The following is a 15,116-nucleotide window of genomic DNA, read 5'->3' on the forward strand; positions in this document are numbered from 1 at the left end:
GATGAGGTTGAGCATGATAGCGATAATTATCAAGGCCAAAGTTTCTATTATCTGCCGAAGCCGAAGGCTGAGGCGGATAACAGAAACTGAGGCCTTGATTATTATCGCTATCATGCGAAAACCGAATCCAATAATTGTTTTATTATGCACATTCCTGAGCTGCACTTGTAAAGACAAGAGCGCGCACAAAAAAAATGATCAATATACAACAGTCAACTTGTAAGTAAACAACTTTATTGTTTATATACTTTTAAAAGCTTACAACCTTTCGTCACTTCTGCATGCATAAAACTATTGTCTGTAGGTATGACGTCACTTCTACATAGGTAAAATCTAATGTCTGTAGGTATGACGTAAGAGAAACAGCAAGCAAGAATTAGCTGCGTGCTTATAGCCAATCAAAATCAAGCTGGTGACACCAATGTATAATAATAATTATTAATGGTAATTTAACGAGAAAATAGGCGGCTGCTGTTGCAGAATAAGGACTATGTGATTGGCAGTGTTGAAATCAGTCATTGTGGGTCACATGATTCTTGACCAACATTTCAAACACTTGTCTTACGTAGTAATTAAACACAATCAAGTCTGACAAGTCTGATTTTGCTGCGTGTTAATTACTTGACAAGCTTTTCTTTGGCTTCCTGCAAAGAACGTCATTCACTGCCAGTCGCTATAGTCTTCTAAATTTGAGTTTCTTTATCGCCAACATTTCCATTCTAATGAGACTGGAAACCTGCAAAGAGAATTTATAAAGACAAAACTAAATAATGAAGTGAGATGATGTTCAGTTCCATTTTACGGGAGGTACGTTTGTCACTCTACCATGGTATTAATGTGGATTAATGCTCTCCTCCCTACCACCCCACCCTTAAAACATACGCTTTTTATCCTCGAAAATTGTATAGCTCCAGCGAATTGGTCACGGGTCCAACGGTTGCAAAAGGTCTATTTTAATAATGTTAAGCGACTTCTCTCATCACCTGCCTGCCCCTCCAAAAATATGCCGGAAAGCTCACTATGATGTTAAAATAACATTTAGCGTTCTGATATAATGGTTATTAAAAGAAAAAGAATTAATTAAGTGAAAGGCTTACCGTGAACTAAACTCCACATCATTTCAACAAGGGCTTCACACTGCTCTTCCCAGCTGTAGTTCTCTTCATAACAGGCCCGTAGCCTTTGAATCTCTTCAAGTCGCTCTGCTCTGTCTTTCAGACGGACAGCTCTGATTGCCTTGGCCCACTCTTTAGGGTCAGCAGAATCCACCACAAGTGGCTTGCCTAATGGTAAAACACGCAGCGCATCTCCAAAACCTGAGTTTCCACTTACAAGAATAGGAAGACCAGCAGACAAAGCTTCAAGGGCGGTCAATCCAAAACCCTCCGTCCTTGACGGCATGATGGCAAGATCAGCCTCGCAAAACAGCTCTTTTAATCCTTCTTTACTTTGCACAAATTTTCTGACAATCAACTGATCTTTAGAGATTCCACTCTGCAGCAAGTTGTCTGCGACCTCATCTTGCTTTCCATCGGGTGCACCCACAAAGATTAGACGATAAGATCTGTTTTTCAGTTCAACTATTGATCTAGCAGCAATGTCATATCCTTTGAGACTGAAGTCTTCAGGATCACCACGGCCAAAAATCAACACTTTAAACTTGTCACTCTCGTCTGCTGCTTGTTGTACGGTTGAAAATTCTCTGAATGTGCCTGGAGTAAGCTGGATTATATCTTGGTGTTTCTTGCACGAGCGCAGGTAAGAAGAGTAGGCCTCCGTCAACTTTGGTCCAACTGCCACAACAAGATTTGCCAATTTACACAAGTCTACTTCAGTTCTTTTCTTCTCTTCACCTTTGGAAATGGCCTTGGGATAGATTTTGTGCATTCCGAGTTCTTCAGGTGCGGTATGAACTACTTGCACCCACTTACAACCGTGTGACTCTCTGATGACTTGGGCTTGTTTACCAAGCTTCCCTCCATGGCCCAGTACAATGTCAATGGCAAGGTCTCTTGGTGGGAAGCTCAGCCAGTCGAGGGGTTCGTTGTAGCCTGGGCGTCTCTCTGCTTCTCTAACGGCGACGTTGTGACTTAAAGCAGCTCTCTTCTCTTCTTCAGAACAGGCAAGTTGTGGGACTAGGAGAGTGACTTCTACTTGCTTGTGTTTGGCCAATAATGTAGCAAGCTGTCTGTTTATAGTTGACAAGCCTCCCATAGATGAACTCCACTCATTGGCCAAGAGAGTTACCCTCAATGCTGTGTCGGACCTCCCTGGTTTACCTTTTGCTGCTACGCCTTGAGATGCATCAGTGACGGTGGAAAGAGACAAATCCTGCAAGAGAAGCAAGACTACAGTTAATACTTTTAATGGAAACCCTTTATCTGTCGAATTATAGTAATTTTGTCTTAATTTAGAATTTGGAATTCTTCTGTATTATAGTAAATTTCATCTTAATCTAGGATTAAGTCATATTAAAAATTTCAATTTTCAATTTTTATCATATTTCATAATTATTTGTTGTTCCTCAATGACTACCATACGTTTTATTTTATACGTTTTAGGTCCACATCCAGCCTTTTGGCTGCCCATTACCAACCCACTTATCAAATAAAGCATGACGATGATAAATCATGATGACGATGATGATGATGATGATGATGATGAGAAAACCAGAGTTTGAAATTAAAGAATCTGACGCATCAGGTAACCATGCAGTAGGCATAATTATAACTAAACTATTATCCTTAGCTTCTTAGTGGCTACTTACACATCTATTGGTAAATCAATTTATGGCACAAGCAACAAGGTAATCAACCAACCAGTATTCTAAACTTTCACCTGGAGTTATAATTTAACTTGCAAGAGACTTAGCGTGCTAACACACACCAGTAGGTAATGGAATAATAAAAGGGATGGCCACCTCTTGTAAAATAGGTTTTGTTTAATTTATAATTATTACACAAATCATGTACCTGATTTGTTCTCTTTGAGAACCATTTGTCCAGTCCAGGGACAGTGTGTACTTTATCACAGACATTTCTCATACAGATCAGTGGTTGATCTTGTTTTAGTTCAAGAAGGTGGAAGCACTCCTCATCTACACATGACAGTTTTCCATGGATAGAACACTCCTGACCACCCTGCTCTGTCCCTTGATGACAGTACGGGCATGCTACGCACATCTCATACTGCAGTCCAGTCAGGTACGGGAGCTCTTGTGACAAATTTTGCAAAGTTCCTTCCACAAACTCACGCACAAGTGCAGCTAGTTCTTCTGACTTCTCCCTTGAAACCAGATGACTTTGTGTTCTTTGCCTAAGGAGGATCTTGACAAAACTCTTCTTGCAAATTAGAATGAAATCATGGATTTGTTTCCCGATAACAAACCATGCTCCATTTTGGTACAGCCTGGGAGGCTGCATGGGCCAAGTGTTACAACACCAACGGATGGATCGTGACACAAGCTGCGAGAACAGACCATGAGGGACAAAGCCATGCACAAAGTGCACATACAAAGGACAGGGGTCATTGTGCGATGGTTCCATTTTACAAAGCTCTTCAGGTGATGACTTAAGTTGAGCTGGCACAAAGTACTTTTCATCAGTTGGAGAGGGTGAAAACTTGGCGATCAAACCAAACTGCTCCATCATGTCCAAGATGTCGTCTTTAATAACGCCTTGTTGAAAAAACTTTGAAAAGACATGATCAACATATTCCATGCTGAGTGTGCCGTCTCTTTCCAGTTCCTGCCAGTACTTGGACTGTACAGGATCCTAAAAAAAATATCCAGAAAAACAATGACAATTGTATACAATGCCAGTGAAGCTCAGTGAGGATACATAATTTGTTTTGATAGCCATCAAAGTTAAAGCTTCCTCAAATGGAGAAAGGCTTTAATGTCCATGTCAGGTTCACCTTTCAGATACACGCACAAGCAGCAAAGTGTGAGAACGAGTGCAGGAAGATTAAAACAGATTCTGCTACATGTACTCATTTTAAACACATACTGACAGATGCCTGAATAAAAATAGAGTGTTATGTGTAAAAAGTGATGTTTTGCCATCTGAACACTGAAACATGCCAATCACTTTTGATAATTAAAATGACCTTTTATAAAAATTGGACAATTTGTTTTTTAATTTGGTGGTATCAGCCAATATCTGAAGGGAATTGTGTCAGGTACAGAAAATGTACCTCTTCTCACTACGACCTTTTCTGCAGACAAAATACTGTAGATTATGGCTTCAAATAATAATGATATCATTTTGTAGAGCCTGTGTAATGGCCAAATCAGTAGCACCTGTGGTAAAAAAATACATGCCACAGCTACATCGTTTCAAGCTATACAGAAGTGAAGATCGGGTATCCTTAAGTTGGCAAGAGAAACACTTCTAATATAAACATTTTTCCCTACCATTTTATCAAAGTGTGGAATGGTTATCAGCTGCTTTAGTAGGTCGATTAGCCACTGAGCCTTAAGAACAACTGTATTGCGGTGCTTGATAATCATACCAAGGCCATGGTAGAAACTGATCATGGCGGCAAACTCATCTGCATCTCTCAAGAAGCACTCTTTTCTCGCATAGTATTGGAGTTGTTGCAGATTTCTGTGATAAATTTGTTGAGCCACCAAAGCTTCAATCACCTTTTCAAACAGAAACCATCTAGAGAAGAGTGAGAGAAAATATGTCGCATTACATTATTGTACATGTACTTGGCCCATCATTTCCTGCTCAAGCATTCCTATCAAGGATGAATTAATGAATTTATAATGGAAATTTGATTTCATTCTTTGCTTCAACATTCTATCCTTGATTTGAGCATTTAAATGTTAAAATCATGTCTCCAATCAAAACTTTAACTGGCTTCACATGACAAGGACGTAGAAATGTGGCCACAAGTTGCATTATTTCGGGTCTACAGAACAAACCTATAGTGTAACTGTATTAGGGCTACTGAAAAGGGAAGTAAAACGGGAGTAATGAACTACAAAAAAATGATCATGTAAGGATTGGCACAGAAGATGAGTCATTCCCAAATCTCTCACAATTGTGCTGCGCTTGTTTCCTCTTTTCTGAGGTGAAAGGGATCGAATAAATTTGCTTTCAGTGTCACCAAAACCAAACAGCACTTAGCTAGCATGCAAAATCCAGCCAGCCTTACAGACCAATTTAAAATATGTAGCACAATTAAATTTAACAAATAAAGTTGAAAAAAATAAATAAATGTGCTTTAAAGAAAAACAAAACTGGTGAATAATGTGATACTATGGCTGTGTCGCATGAGGTGTTTGGACTAACTGGGCACAAAAAATCTCTGATGAATAACAATTATTATGCAATAATCAGTGTGCAAGGAAAGTCAAGTCTGATAGCCTGGGCTAGTGGATTTTATCCATCACCTGCCCTATTATTATAATAAGTACCGTTTTTAGACTTCTTACTTGGCAGATGAAGTTTGGACATTGAGAAAGGCCTTTGGGCTAGCAGACAATGGTTCCAACTTGCCTGAAGGGCAAACTGAAAAGTCCATTTCTTTGCACCCTGAATAATATTTACCGGACTGGTATTTTCTGCCCCATGTATGGCCCCTGTCTTAACACCTCCATGATTCTGTTTCGCAGTTCTTGAATTTCATCTGCGCGACCTTCTTGCTCTTCAAATAACAACATGATTATAATCAAGTTTTGACACTAATGCAGTGTGCACATACAACTGACACTAACAGTGTACATAAAAGTCATGTACATAATTAAATCTATTGAGCTAAACACACTGCAGTACAAATTGGTATTACACTGTATTTAGCAGATGTGTATTGAGGAGGGTAGAGAGAGGTAAAAATAAGAGAAAAGCTTGGTGCTTAAGCTGGGAAAAAAATTAAGTGTCTGTGAGCTTTTGGCATGTTTAATTTTTCACAACTGACTGGCCTTGGAAATTGTGTATGAGGTATATATATCATGATTACCAAAACTGAAATAAACGTAAATTGTATAATATTATGCAAGAAAGCTTGCACGTTAATTGGCACATTTTTAAAAATGTCATGCTTTTCACTTATAAAGCTTTTAAAAACCACACTGGGACACCAGTTTTGGACAAGGAGTTTTGTCAAAAAGACACTGCAATATTTTCTTGTACAGCAGTAACACATGAGCAAATGAACTTGTCAGGGATGACTTGTTCATGTAAAGGTAAAGTCTGTGTCCGAGCCAAGTGGCCCATACAGCCGGAGCTTATCCCGGTTTCCATAGCATTAAGCGACTAGGAGTATTGCTACTCCCCCCTGGGAGAGGGATGCTAGTCCATCGCAGGGTTACCCCTCGGCAGTAAATTTGCCGGTACCCATTTATACACCTGGGTGGAGAGAGGCACTGTGAGCGTAAAGTGTTTTGCCCAAGTACACAACGCAGCGCCCCGGCCAGGGCTCGAACCCGGGCCGTTCGACTCGGAGTCGAGCACGCCAAACCATTAGGCCACTGCGCCTTGTTCATGTATACATGTATAATTAGCCGCCCACACAGTTGTTTTTAGGGGCGATCGTGGTGAGGAGTGAAACACAATCCCCCCTAAAAATGACTGGCGGGAGGCTAATGTACAATAAGCTTTTTATAAATAAATTAGCGGTAAATTAGTCAATCCTATTATATTTACAGCAATAAATATCAACTGTAAATTGAGCATTATTTTCTTGCTCTTAGTCATTTAAGTGAGATGGTTAACTTGGTAGCTCAATTGATGGTTAACTTGGTAGCTCAATTGATTATTAATCAATTTTACTTGGTCATAACAGTAATTCAATACCTGCTTGGTGTTTTCTTTTCTTTGTACTTTGCCTGAAAAATCTTTTTATCCTACTTCGCATCAGTGAACTCGTGTTATCAATGCTGAAGAATGGTCGGATCACATGTTTGTCATATTCCTTACCAGAAATTGTCTTCTGTATTTGTGATTTTATCACTGTGATATCCTCAAATGGTTTGTCAGCATGTGTGCCTACAATGAATACTGGAGGTGGCAGATAGGGTGGCTTCCTTTGTGCTATGTCATCTGTTTCTTCTTTCACCTGTGTGATACTGTGAACTGTAGCAAGCCACGATAACAAATTTTCCAGATTTGTTTCATTATTTGGGTTTTCCAAATGAATATCACAAGTTCCTTGTCTAACACAGGGCTGAGCTGGGGCATTCAATGGCTTGCTGAGGTTGTGCACCAAAATGTAGAGTGCACGTGATGATAAGAAAAGAGGGTGGGAGGCATAGTACAGGTGTTGTCCAGCAAAATCCCACATATCCATACTTACAACAGATTCTTCTTTGGTGATATCGCTATCAACATGTTCACCTCTAACATACTCTAGCAACTGATGAACATGTTTTGTTATGTCGTCTGGAGGTGAAGTGGCAGTGATCATTACATCTACCTCAGGCTCATCTGGTGTGTTTTTTCTTCTGCAATCAATCAAATGTTCACCATTGTTAACAGTGTCCGCCTTTGACACTACTTTTGTGTTACTTGATGGCCAGGAAATGTCTGAGGTATTGGTGTGATTACCAGTCTCCTTAACCTAGAATTGAGCAAAAATTATGATAAGTGACATTTTAACACATAAGCCAGGCACTCAGAAAAGAACCCTAGCAGTTCCATGCAGACAACATTCTAAATTATTTTTTTATCTGATTTGTTCTTTTATTATAACTATGCAGTCAACTCTCTTAAAAATGTTCCTTGTCAGGACTAGCGAGAGTCAAGTAAGATGATTCACAGTAGCAGTTTCTCGCCAAATGTTTTGTTACTATTTTTAGAACAATTGTAAAATTCAGAGCTTTATATCTTCAAGGCGGATTGAGCTTTTTTAATAGTTTTTTTGCATTTCACTTTACCACAGCACGGTCTATCAGAATAATGTACTTTTTGTGCCATAACAATAAAATGAAAATTTTCCTTTAGCATTGTGACATCATTTTCCCACTAAAAAGCGTTAAATTCAAAATACAAAAACCATGCAATTGTTTGGGATAAACAGTTCTATCATTGTGCAAAATTTGAGCTCCATGAAATAAAACAGCAAAATGTTTTTCCGAGAGTGCAGCTTCAAGCACTCTGCTGGCCCGGCGTGCAATACAATATTTTTATGGGAATTTTTAAATGGCTCACCATTGTAAATACCCATACAGATGAATGGTAATAGATATGTGCATTAAAAAGTTACTGTCAGACCTGGCCCTTCTTGGAATCTTTACTTGTCAAGTCTGATTCTTCTTCAAAGTTAAAGAAATCCACTGTCCTATCCTGACACAGTAAATACTGTTTTTCTATCACCAGCTTTGCAACATCTTTAGAACATTCTATCAACCCTGGCTGGTTCTCGTGGGTGGAATGCCAGTTCTTAACTTTTTCAATTTCAATCTCGCATTGTGAAGCATTCACTTCAATTCCTTCCGTACTTTGTTCTTTAGGATCAAATGGCAAGCCTAAGAGACTCTTCTTGAGACTTGTTTTGCCAGCGCGATCAGGGCCAATTAATAGTATTCGACTACGGTAGACATTCACATATCCATCTCTTAGAGCCTTTTCATAGGCCTGTTGTACTCTTTGTCCCTCTTGTGCTCTTTGTCTATGTAGATTCCCTAAAGGAAAAAAAAAAAAACAATACATGAATTTGAAAAATCTACCATCTTTATTAAAATCTACCATCTTTATTATTTAATACATGAATTTTGTCATCAATATTAACAACTTACAATGACAGAAATGTAGAAAACTGCTTTGAGCTGAAACTGTTTGGTGAGGACCCCTGTCAGTAGTAATGAGTGACTGCCAAACTTAAGCGATCTACACTCAGGATGAGTAGGACCTAGAGAGTCTGCTGCTCTTTGAGTATAGTGACTGCTTCTTACTTAAAACAAATAAATTATTTTAAAGAACTTAACGTAAAACTGTTTTTCATCTCTAACTTAAGAAAAGAATACCATTTCCCGTTCTTAAAAAAGTTGAAAATCATACAAATCAACTGACTGATCTCCTTTTTAGCTGTTTACTGAATAAGTCCATTTTTTTGTAACTGTCTGACTAATGCAATATTTTAACTGTTTACTGACTAATAAGAGCTGTACCCCAGTTACACCCTCATGGGCACAACTACGCATGAACAGAAAATTATTTGCAGCAAAATTCTGTCAGATGTTTATGGGGGGGCACGAGCAGTTTTAGGCATTTATTTGCAGATCACATGATAGACTTTCGGCCAATGAAAAGGAAGTCCAGCAATTCAGTATAACATGAATACAAAATAATAATAAATGGACATTAAATTTCTCATCTTTACCTGCAACACCAGTGGAATATGCCATCCTATTCTGTATTTTCACAACCCCCATTTTTTCTTCAAATGGTAAAGGGTTATCATCCACATTCAGCAATACAAGTTTCTTTAGTTCACCAATATCGTCAAGTAATGATGTTAACCGGTTGCTTGTCAAGTACAGACTCCTGAGTGTCTTGAGATTTTTAAGGTTTGGGGGTAAAGCTGACAGCTTGTTGTTATGCAAATCCAGCCATTCCAGCTTCTCCAGTTCACCAATATCATCAGGCAATGATGTAAGCTGGTTATTACTACAGTACAGCCACTGGAGTTTCTTTAGATGTTTAATGGTTGGAGGCAAAGCTGACAGCTTGTTGTTACTCACATCCAGCCATTCAAGCTCCTTCAGTTCACCAATATCATCAGGCAATGATGTTAATTGGTTTTTTCTCAAGTCCAGCCAACTGAGTTTCTTAAGATGTGTAAGGTGTGTTGGTAAAACTGACAGATTGTTGTTACTCACATCCAGGCAGGTCAGGTTAATCAGTGCACCAACAGTTTCAGGTAGTTCACAAAACTGATTTTTGGATAATAACAGCTCTTTGAGATTTCTCAGTTTGTCAACACTTGTTGGTAATTCCGTTAGGTTATTCTCTGACAAGTGAAGCTTCTCCACATCAGTCAAGTCAGTAACGGCTCCAGGAACTTTTGACAACTTTCTTCCTCTCAGATCTAAAACCCTTTGTCCTTTATATTTGTTAGAAATGAACTTCTCAAGCTTCTCTGCTGAAATGTTTTCCATTGTACAGGTACAGTAACTGTTTGAATGAATTGTACAGGCTTGTTTATTACTCCTGATGAAGTATCTGAAATCAAATTGACTTACAATGAATTCTTTCCAATAAATCAGCAGTTTTACACCTTCACAGAGGAAATCAAGTGTAAATTACACAAAACCCTGGCTATACTAGTTACTGTCATTAGCTCAAGTAACATGAAAGTCCGACTACTTGCACCAGGCTACTTACTGAGAACAAAAGATGGTAAATTTTTCTGTAACAAGAAACTTCAAGCAGTTTTTAACCAAGGGGTTAATGTTTGACCACCTGTTTCAGTTCTTTGGCTAGAAAGGCACGGCACTGCACAGTAAAAAATCATTAAAGAAAAGCAGTCACTTGAAACACACAAGTTGTGTTTGCGTGAGTCACGAAGTGTGCATGACATGAATTTCCTTCACCACGTCATCTCTTGCTTTAAACCACATGTCTGGCTGGATAAATTCCTACCTACGCATGCAAATATTTATTTTGTTCCGAATGTTCAATAAAATAAACCCAATCCAGTTCATGAATGGCATTAAAAAGAAGTCCATTAAATGCCCAAATAAAGAGGCCATCCCATTGTATTTCTTCGTTTAGCCGACGACCGTTTGCAAGTATAAAGGCAATCAAGCAGGTAATTCCCTTAGTGCAATGGCGTGTATCCCGTGCCTTGTCAAATTCTTGAGGAGCTTGCAATTTTCGTTTTGATTCCCAAAATATACCGTAAAGATCCAAGTATAAGCCGCACCTTTTTCCTCTAAATTCAAGTCAAAAATCGGGGGTGCGGCTTATCTACGGAAACATCTCTGGTTGGAGTTCTCAAAGGCCTAATTAATATTCATAAAAAACCTCTCAAGACATCATTGAATAAACATATATCAACCTGAAAACTTTGTTGTTGTTCACTGCCTTTTGGTTCATCTGCAAAGCTGTTTGCAGTGAAGCTTGGCGGCCACTTCGAAGCATGTCTTTCCGTCGTGTGCGAGAAAGCACCAAGAAAAACGCAAGTAATCACAAGGCAAATGGCTGACCGCTTCACTTTTTTTATTGACCTTCACAGCAAATGCATCTGCTGGATTATCAAACTCTTATTCTGCATGAAGTTTTTATCCTGTTGCGGGTAACAGTTTCCAAGAATCTTGAAAACGTACGTGGTTTCTTCCGAAGAAAATGTCGCCATTAATCTCGTTCCCAGATCTCGCGGGCGAAGCCGAAGGAGAGATCTGGTCAAATCCGATTTGTACCGCGTGATTGCCTGTCAGGAATGTGGCAGGCAAGTCAATTGCGCATGCCCTAGACAATTCTAATCTCGGATAAGTGGAATATCCAGAAAACAAGTCGTTGTTTTGCGATATTCAACACCTTCCAGGTAAATTGTATGACTTAATTGTACTCGTGAGACAAACACTTGAATGACAAAAAAATAAATATTTCACACAAACAGAGCGCAGGGTATTTGTAAATATTTTTAAAATAGCTGAATGATTATTTATAGCTACAGGCGAGCGATCGCGTGGCATGGGTCTGATGTAGTGGTAGTTTAAAATAGCTTGGACAATTGTCCAAGCGGTCTTTGGATTTGCTATGTGATTATTCAGTCCTCTCTTCTGGTAAAACACTTGAATGACACAAAAATATAAATTTCACTCTAAACAGAGAGCAGAGTGTTCATGTTAAATGAGTGATTTGCTAGTAAACATCAAATCTTGTGTGACCGTGACCAAGGAGCCAGCTGGGCCACGTGGGTCTGGAACAATTTAGCCACAAAACGACAAACGACAAAAAACATTGACCAGATTATGAACCAGCTTTGCAAGGTTAATGAACCAATCACGTTGAAGAATATAAGCAATTGTTGAACAACAAAATCTGAAAACCAACAAAGTTGTGGGCCATGTTTGATTGGTCAGTATCAGTCCTAAAGTTTGAGCAGTTATTAATGGTTTTGGTTTTGCAGTCACAAAACGAGTTTTCAAGCTAAATTTTTTGAGTAAAATTTATAACTATGATACTTCAGGGGCACCCATCGAGAATATAGTTTAAAACCACTTAAAGATAGCACCGTTGAACGTATTTTAGTATATAATCGGTAGATTTCGGCATATTTTTATCCCCTAAAATTTTTTTTATCTGTTCGGATTTCCTAGCTGAAAGTCTAGTGATCCGAAAGTTATAGGGATCAAAACTTACCTTTTCGAAAAAATTCCAGCCAGAGAAAGGCTCCCGAAAATTCTAGGTGACCTTTTTAGAGTAAAAATCCGTTAAAGATGAACAATTATACCATTTTTTAGATATTCGAAAATCCTAGGAAAGGCAGGCAAGCAAAAAAATTTACAATGAATGTTCCGAAAATTCTAGATCTCAAAACGTCTTCCGAACAGATATTTTAACGAAATATTCCGTTGGGTGCCCCTGATACTTTGTCACCAGCAATAGGGTCTGTAGAGTTGAAACAAATAGTAGTGTTGACAGTGTAAAACAGATCAATTCGCCTTCACTTAATTGGTAACAAACTGGTTACAAATTTGTTATAGAGCTGTTTTCTGGATGCTATACTGTCATTGGTCTGTTTACAAAAACATAGCCATTCAGTGTTCTCAATTCATGTTTTTACAGGTTTTATTGTGTGGCTACTCAAACCAGCCACTTGGAAGAAATTGAGTAGCTGCACCGTAATCTATCATGTAACAAACTTTTAAAGTCGTGCAAAGAGAAGGGTACCCCCCTAGAGTTCATAAATGAAGGCCCACTTACATGACAGAACATTTTTGTCATGGCTTGGGTAAAAAAGGTATGCGAACCGATAAAAAGGGTTCAGCACTGATAAATTTTGCCGTGTAAACGACTTTGCCTCACCCGTGCCGAACAAAAATTTTACCCTGGACCTAGTCGCGAGGTAGTTCGAGCACGGATAAAATTGGTATGCCTTCCTGAAAATCTAACCTGGCTTGATCGAATAAAATGTGTAATGTTAATGACTAGCCGTGCTGAACTAACTCCTTTTTGATAAAACTTCATTAAATTTAAATTTGCCAAAATTTCAACCAAATGGACATGGCAGTGTACGAGACATGTATTTTAAGAAAAACAGTTGCCTAGAAAATTTTATGAACATTCATGGAAGAACTAGCATGACTTTCAGCCGTCTTCTTTGGTCGCTTTCTCCAGAGTTTATGTTCCTAGTAACCAGAGCAGAAAGCTGAAATTCTGCCTTGGAAGAGCATCATGTAAGGAGTTGATCCAAATAATGCGAGAAGAAAAAATGATCATTAAAATAACCTTCACAATTAATAGGGGAGTTAGAAGCCATCACTGCTGCCATTAGAATAAGAACCATATATCTTCACCCTTTTCTTGTGAAATAACTTTAATTTTTGTGTTAATAAGGTCACATTGTACTTTAAGTAATTCATTAATAGGAAACAAACACTCCAGGTCAATGCTTTTCACTAAAATCTCCAGGATTTTTTACCTTGATTTCATTTCTGCTGTTTTAAAATGGAGGCTCACAGGTCTGATACGGATCAATTGATTCGCCCACAATCAATACCAGCTTAAAAATAAGCACTTTAGCCTCATGATCGAAACTTCACTTGCGTTTCATGCATGTTTACTCATTATTCAATGTGTTTGGAAAAAAGTCATGCAAAGAATTAGACAAGATTATCAACAAATATATGTAACAGGGGTTCTCCTTGTAAGCCCAAAAGGGTTATTGTTGAGAACTCCTGCTCCTAAGTAAACATTAGACAATTTACACTGTTGTAAAAATATTGAATGGGGCAAATAAACATTGATTGATCATTGATTGTTTTAAGCCACGAAGCTGTACTACATTGATCAAGTGTCATACAGTAAAAACCTGTGAGTAATTAGTGTAAGAACCTGAGTTTTTCCAGGTTGGCCTAAACAGGTTGTTACATATATGGTAGTTAACACAAATTTAGGCTATTTAGGTTCTTAATAGGTTCTTATTTTCTGAGGAAAATTTACATTGTTGCTAATAGAACTTTTAGTGATATTCCGCCTATTATTTGTATAAAATTTGCATACCACGCAAGTGTTGATGAAAAAAATGAAGCACTAAATCATTCAGAACATGACATTGAATATACATGTACAGTAATATAAAGCCTTGCCCAAACTTATTTTCCCAAACTTATTTTAAGTAAACATTTTTAATCAATTTTAGAAAATAAGAACCTGTTTTCAAATTTTAGGCTAAATAGGTTCTTATAAAATTGCGGTGTAATTTGCAAATTTTAGCCAAACAGGTTTTTACAAGGTTTTTACTGAGCTGGCCTTTACTGTATAGACTTTGCTTTCACTGCAAGAATTCAGCTTTTATCGCTCAATTGACAGGCGTTAAGTTGACATATAAAGCAATCTGACTATAATTCACCTCATTGAACGGCCACACATAAAATATTCTTACCTTGAGACTTCAAAAACAGAGAAAAAAGGACAGCTGTATTGAACACCTGAATATTCCGCTTTCTCTTCTTGTCAACCTCGTTCCCAGGGTATCGGCGGGGGGTTGAGGTCGAGGGGTTGTGGGGCAATTCTCGTCCCCATAGCCCTTTCGTTTCTTTTAGCAGAAAGGCCCGTGGGGTGGAACCCGGGGGTGGAAAGGGAGCCGTTTGTCCTCATCTGCACAGGTAGCCTACGCTTGTCTTTGTTGATGAATAAAGGTATTTTCTAGTTCAGTGTGATATCACCGATGGGAAACTCCAGTGGAATCTAAAGTTCTCTAACCTGCGATCAGGCGTTTTGCAGGTTAAAATTTCTCGAACCCTCAAGTTTTCGAACCCTCCGATAACTCGAACCCAAAAGTTGTACCCCTTCTCTCAACACTGTAACTATACTCCGATTTCTCGAACCACCACCAAATTTTTTGTACCAATTACTTTCCGTTTCCCTTGGAGGTTCAAAAAATCCCTGGGAGGGTTGAGCTGGCTGTACCGCTAGGGTCTAGGAACCCATACCCCGTTT

At 38.6% G+C, this 15,116-nt stretch overlaps 1 protein-coding gene across 1 annotated transcript; it reads right to left on the reverse strand.

Annotated features, from left to right (window-relative positions):
- Nucleotides 1–217: 217 nt before the first annotated feature.
- LOC144657670 (uncharacterized) lies at nucleotides 218–14,635 on the reverse strand. Its single transcript, XM_078518023.1, has 9 exons — nucleotides 14,560–14,635; nucleotides 9,328–10,169; nucleotides 8,220–8,629; nucleotides 6,804–7,566; nucleotides 5,559–5,655; nucleotides 4,415–4,664; nucleotides 2,973–3,773; nucleotides 1,098–2,331; nucleotides 218–736 (listed from the first exon to the last, which is right to left on the reverse strand). Exons 2-9 carry the CDS (start codon nucleotides 10,103–10,105, stop codon nucleotides 720–722), a joined length of 4,350 nt encoding a protein of 1,449 aa, XP_078374149.1. The 5' UTR covers nucleotides 10,106–10,169; nucleotides 14,560–14,635; the 3' UTR covers nucleotides 218–719.
- Nucleotides 14,636–15,116: the final 481 nt, after the last annotated feature.

The sequence above is a fragment of the Oculina patagonica genome, chromosome 6, assembly GCF_052425735.1.
Source record: "Oculina patagonica isolate OP01 chromosome 6, crgOcupat, whole genome shotgun sequence".
In the NCBI taxonomy this organism is placed as follows: domain Eukaryota; kingdom Metazoa; phylum Cnidaria; class Anthozoa; order Scleractinia; family Oculinidae; genus Oculina; species Oculina patagonica.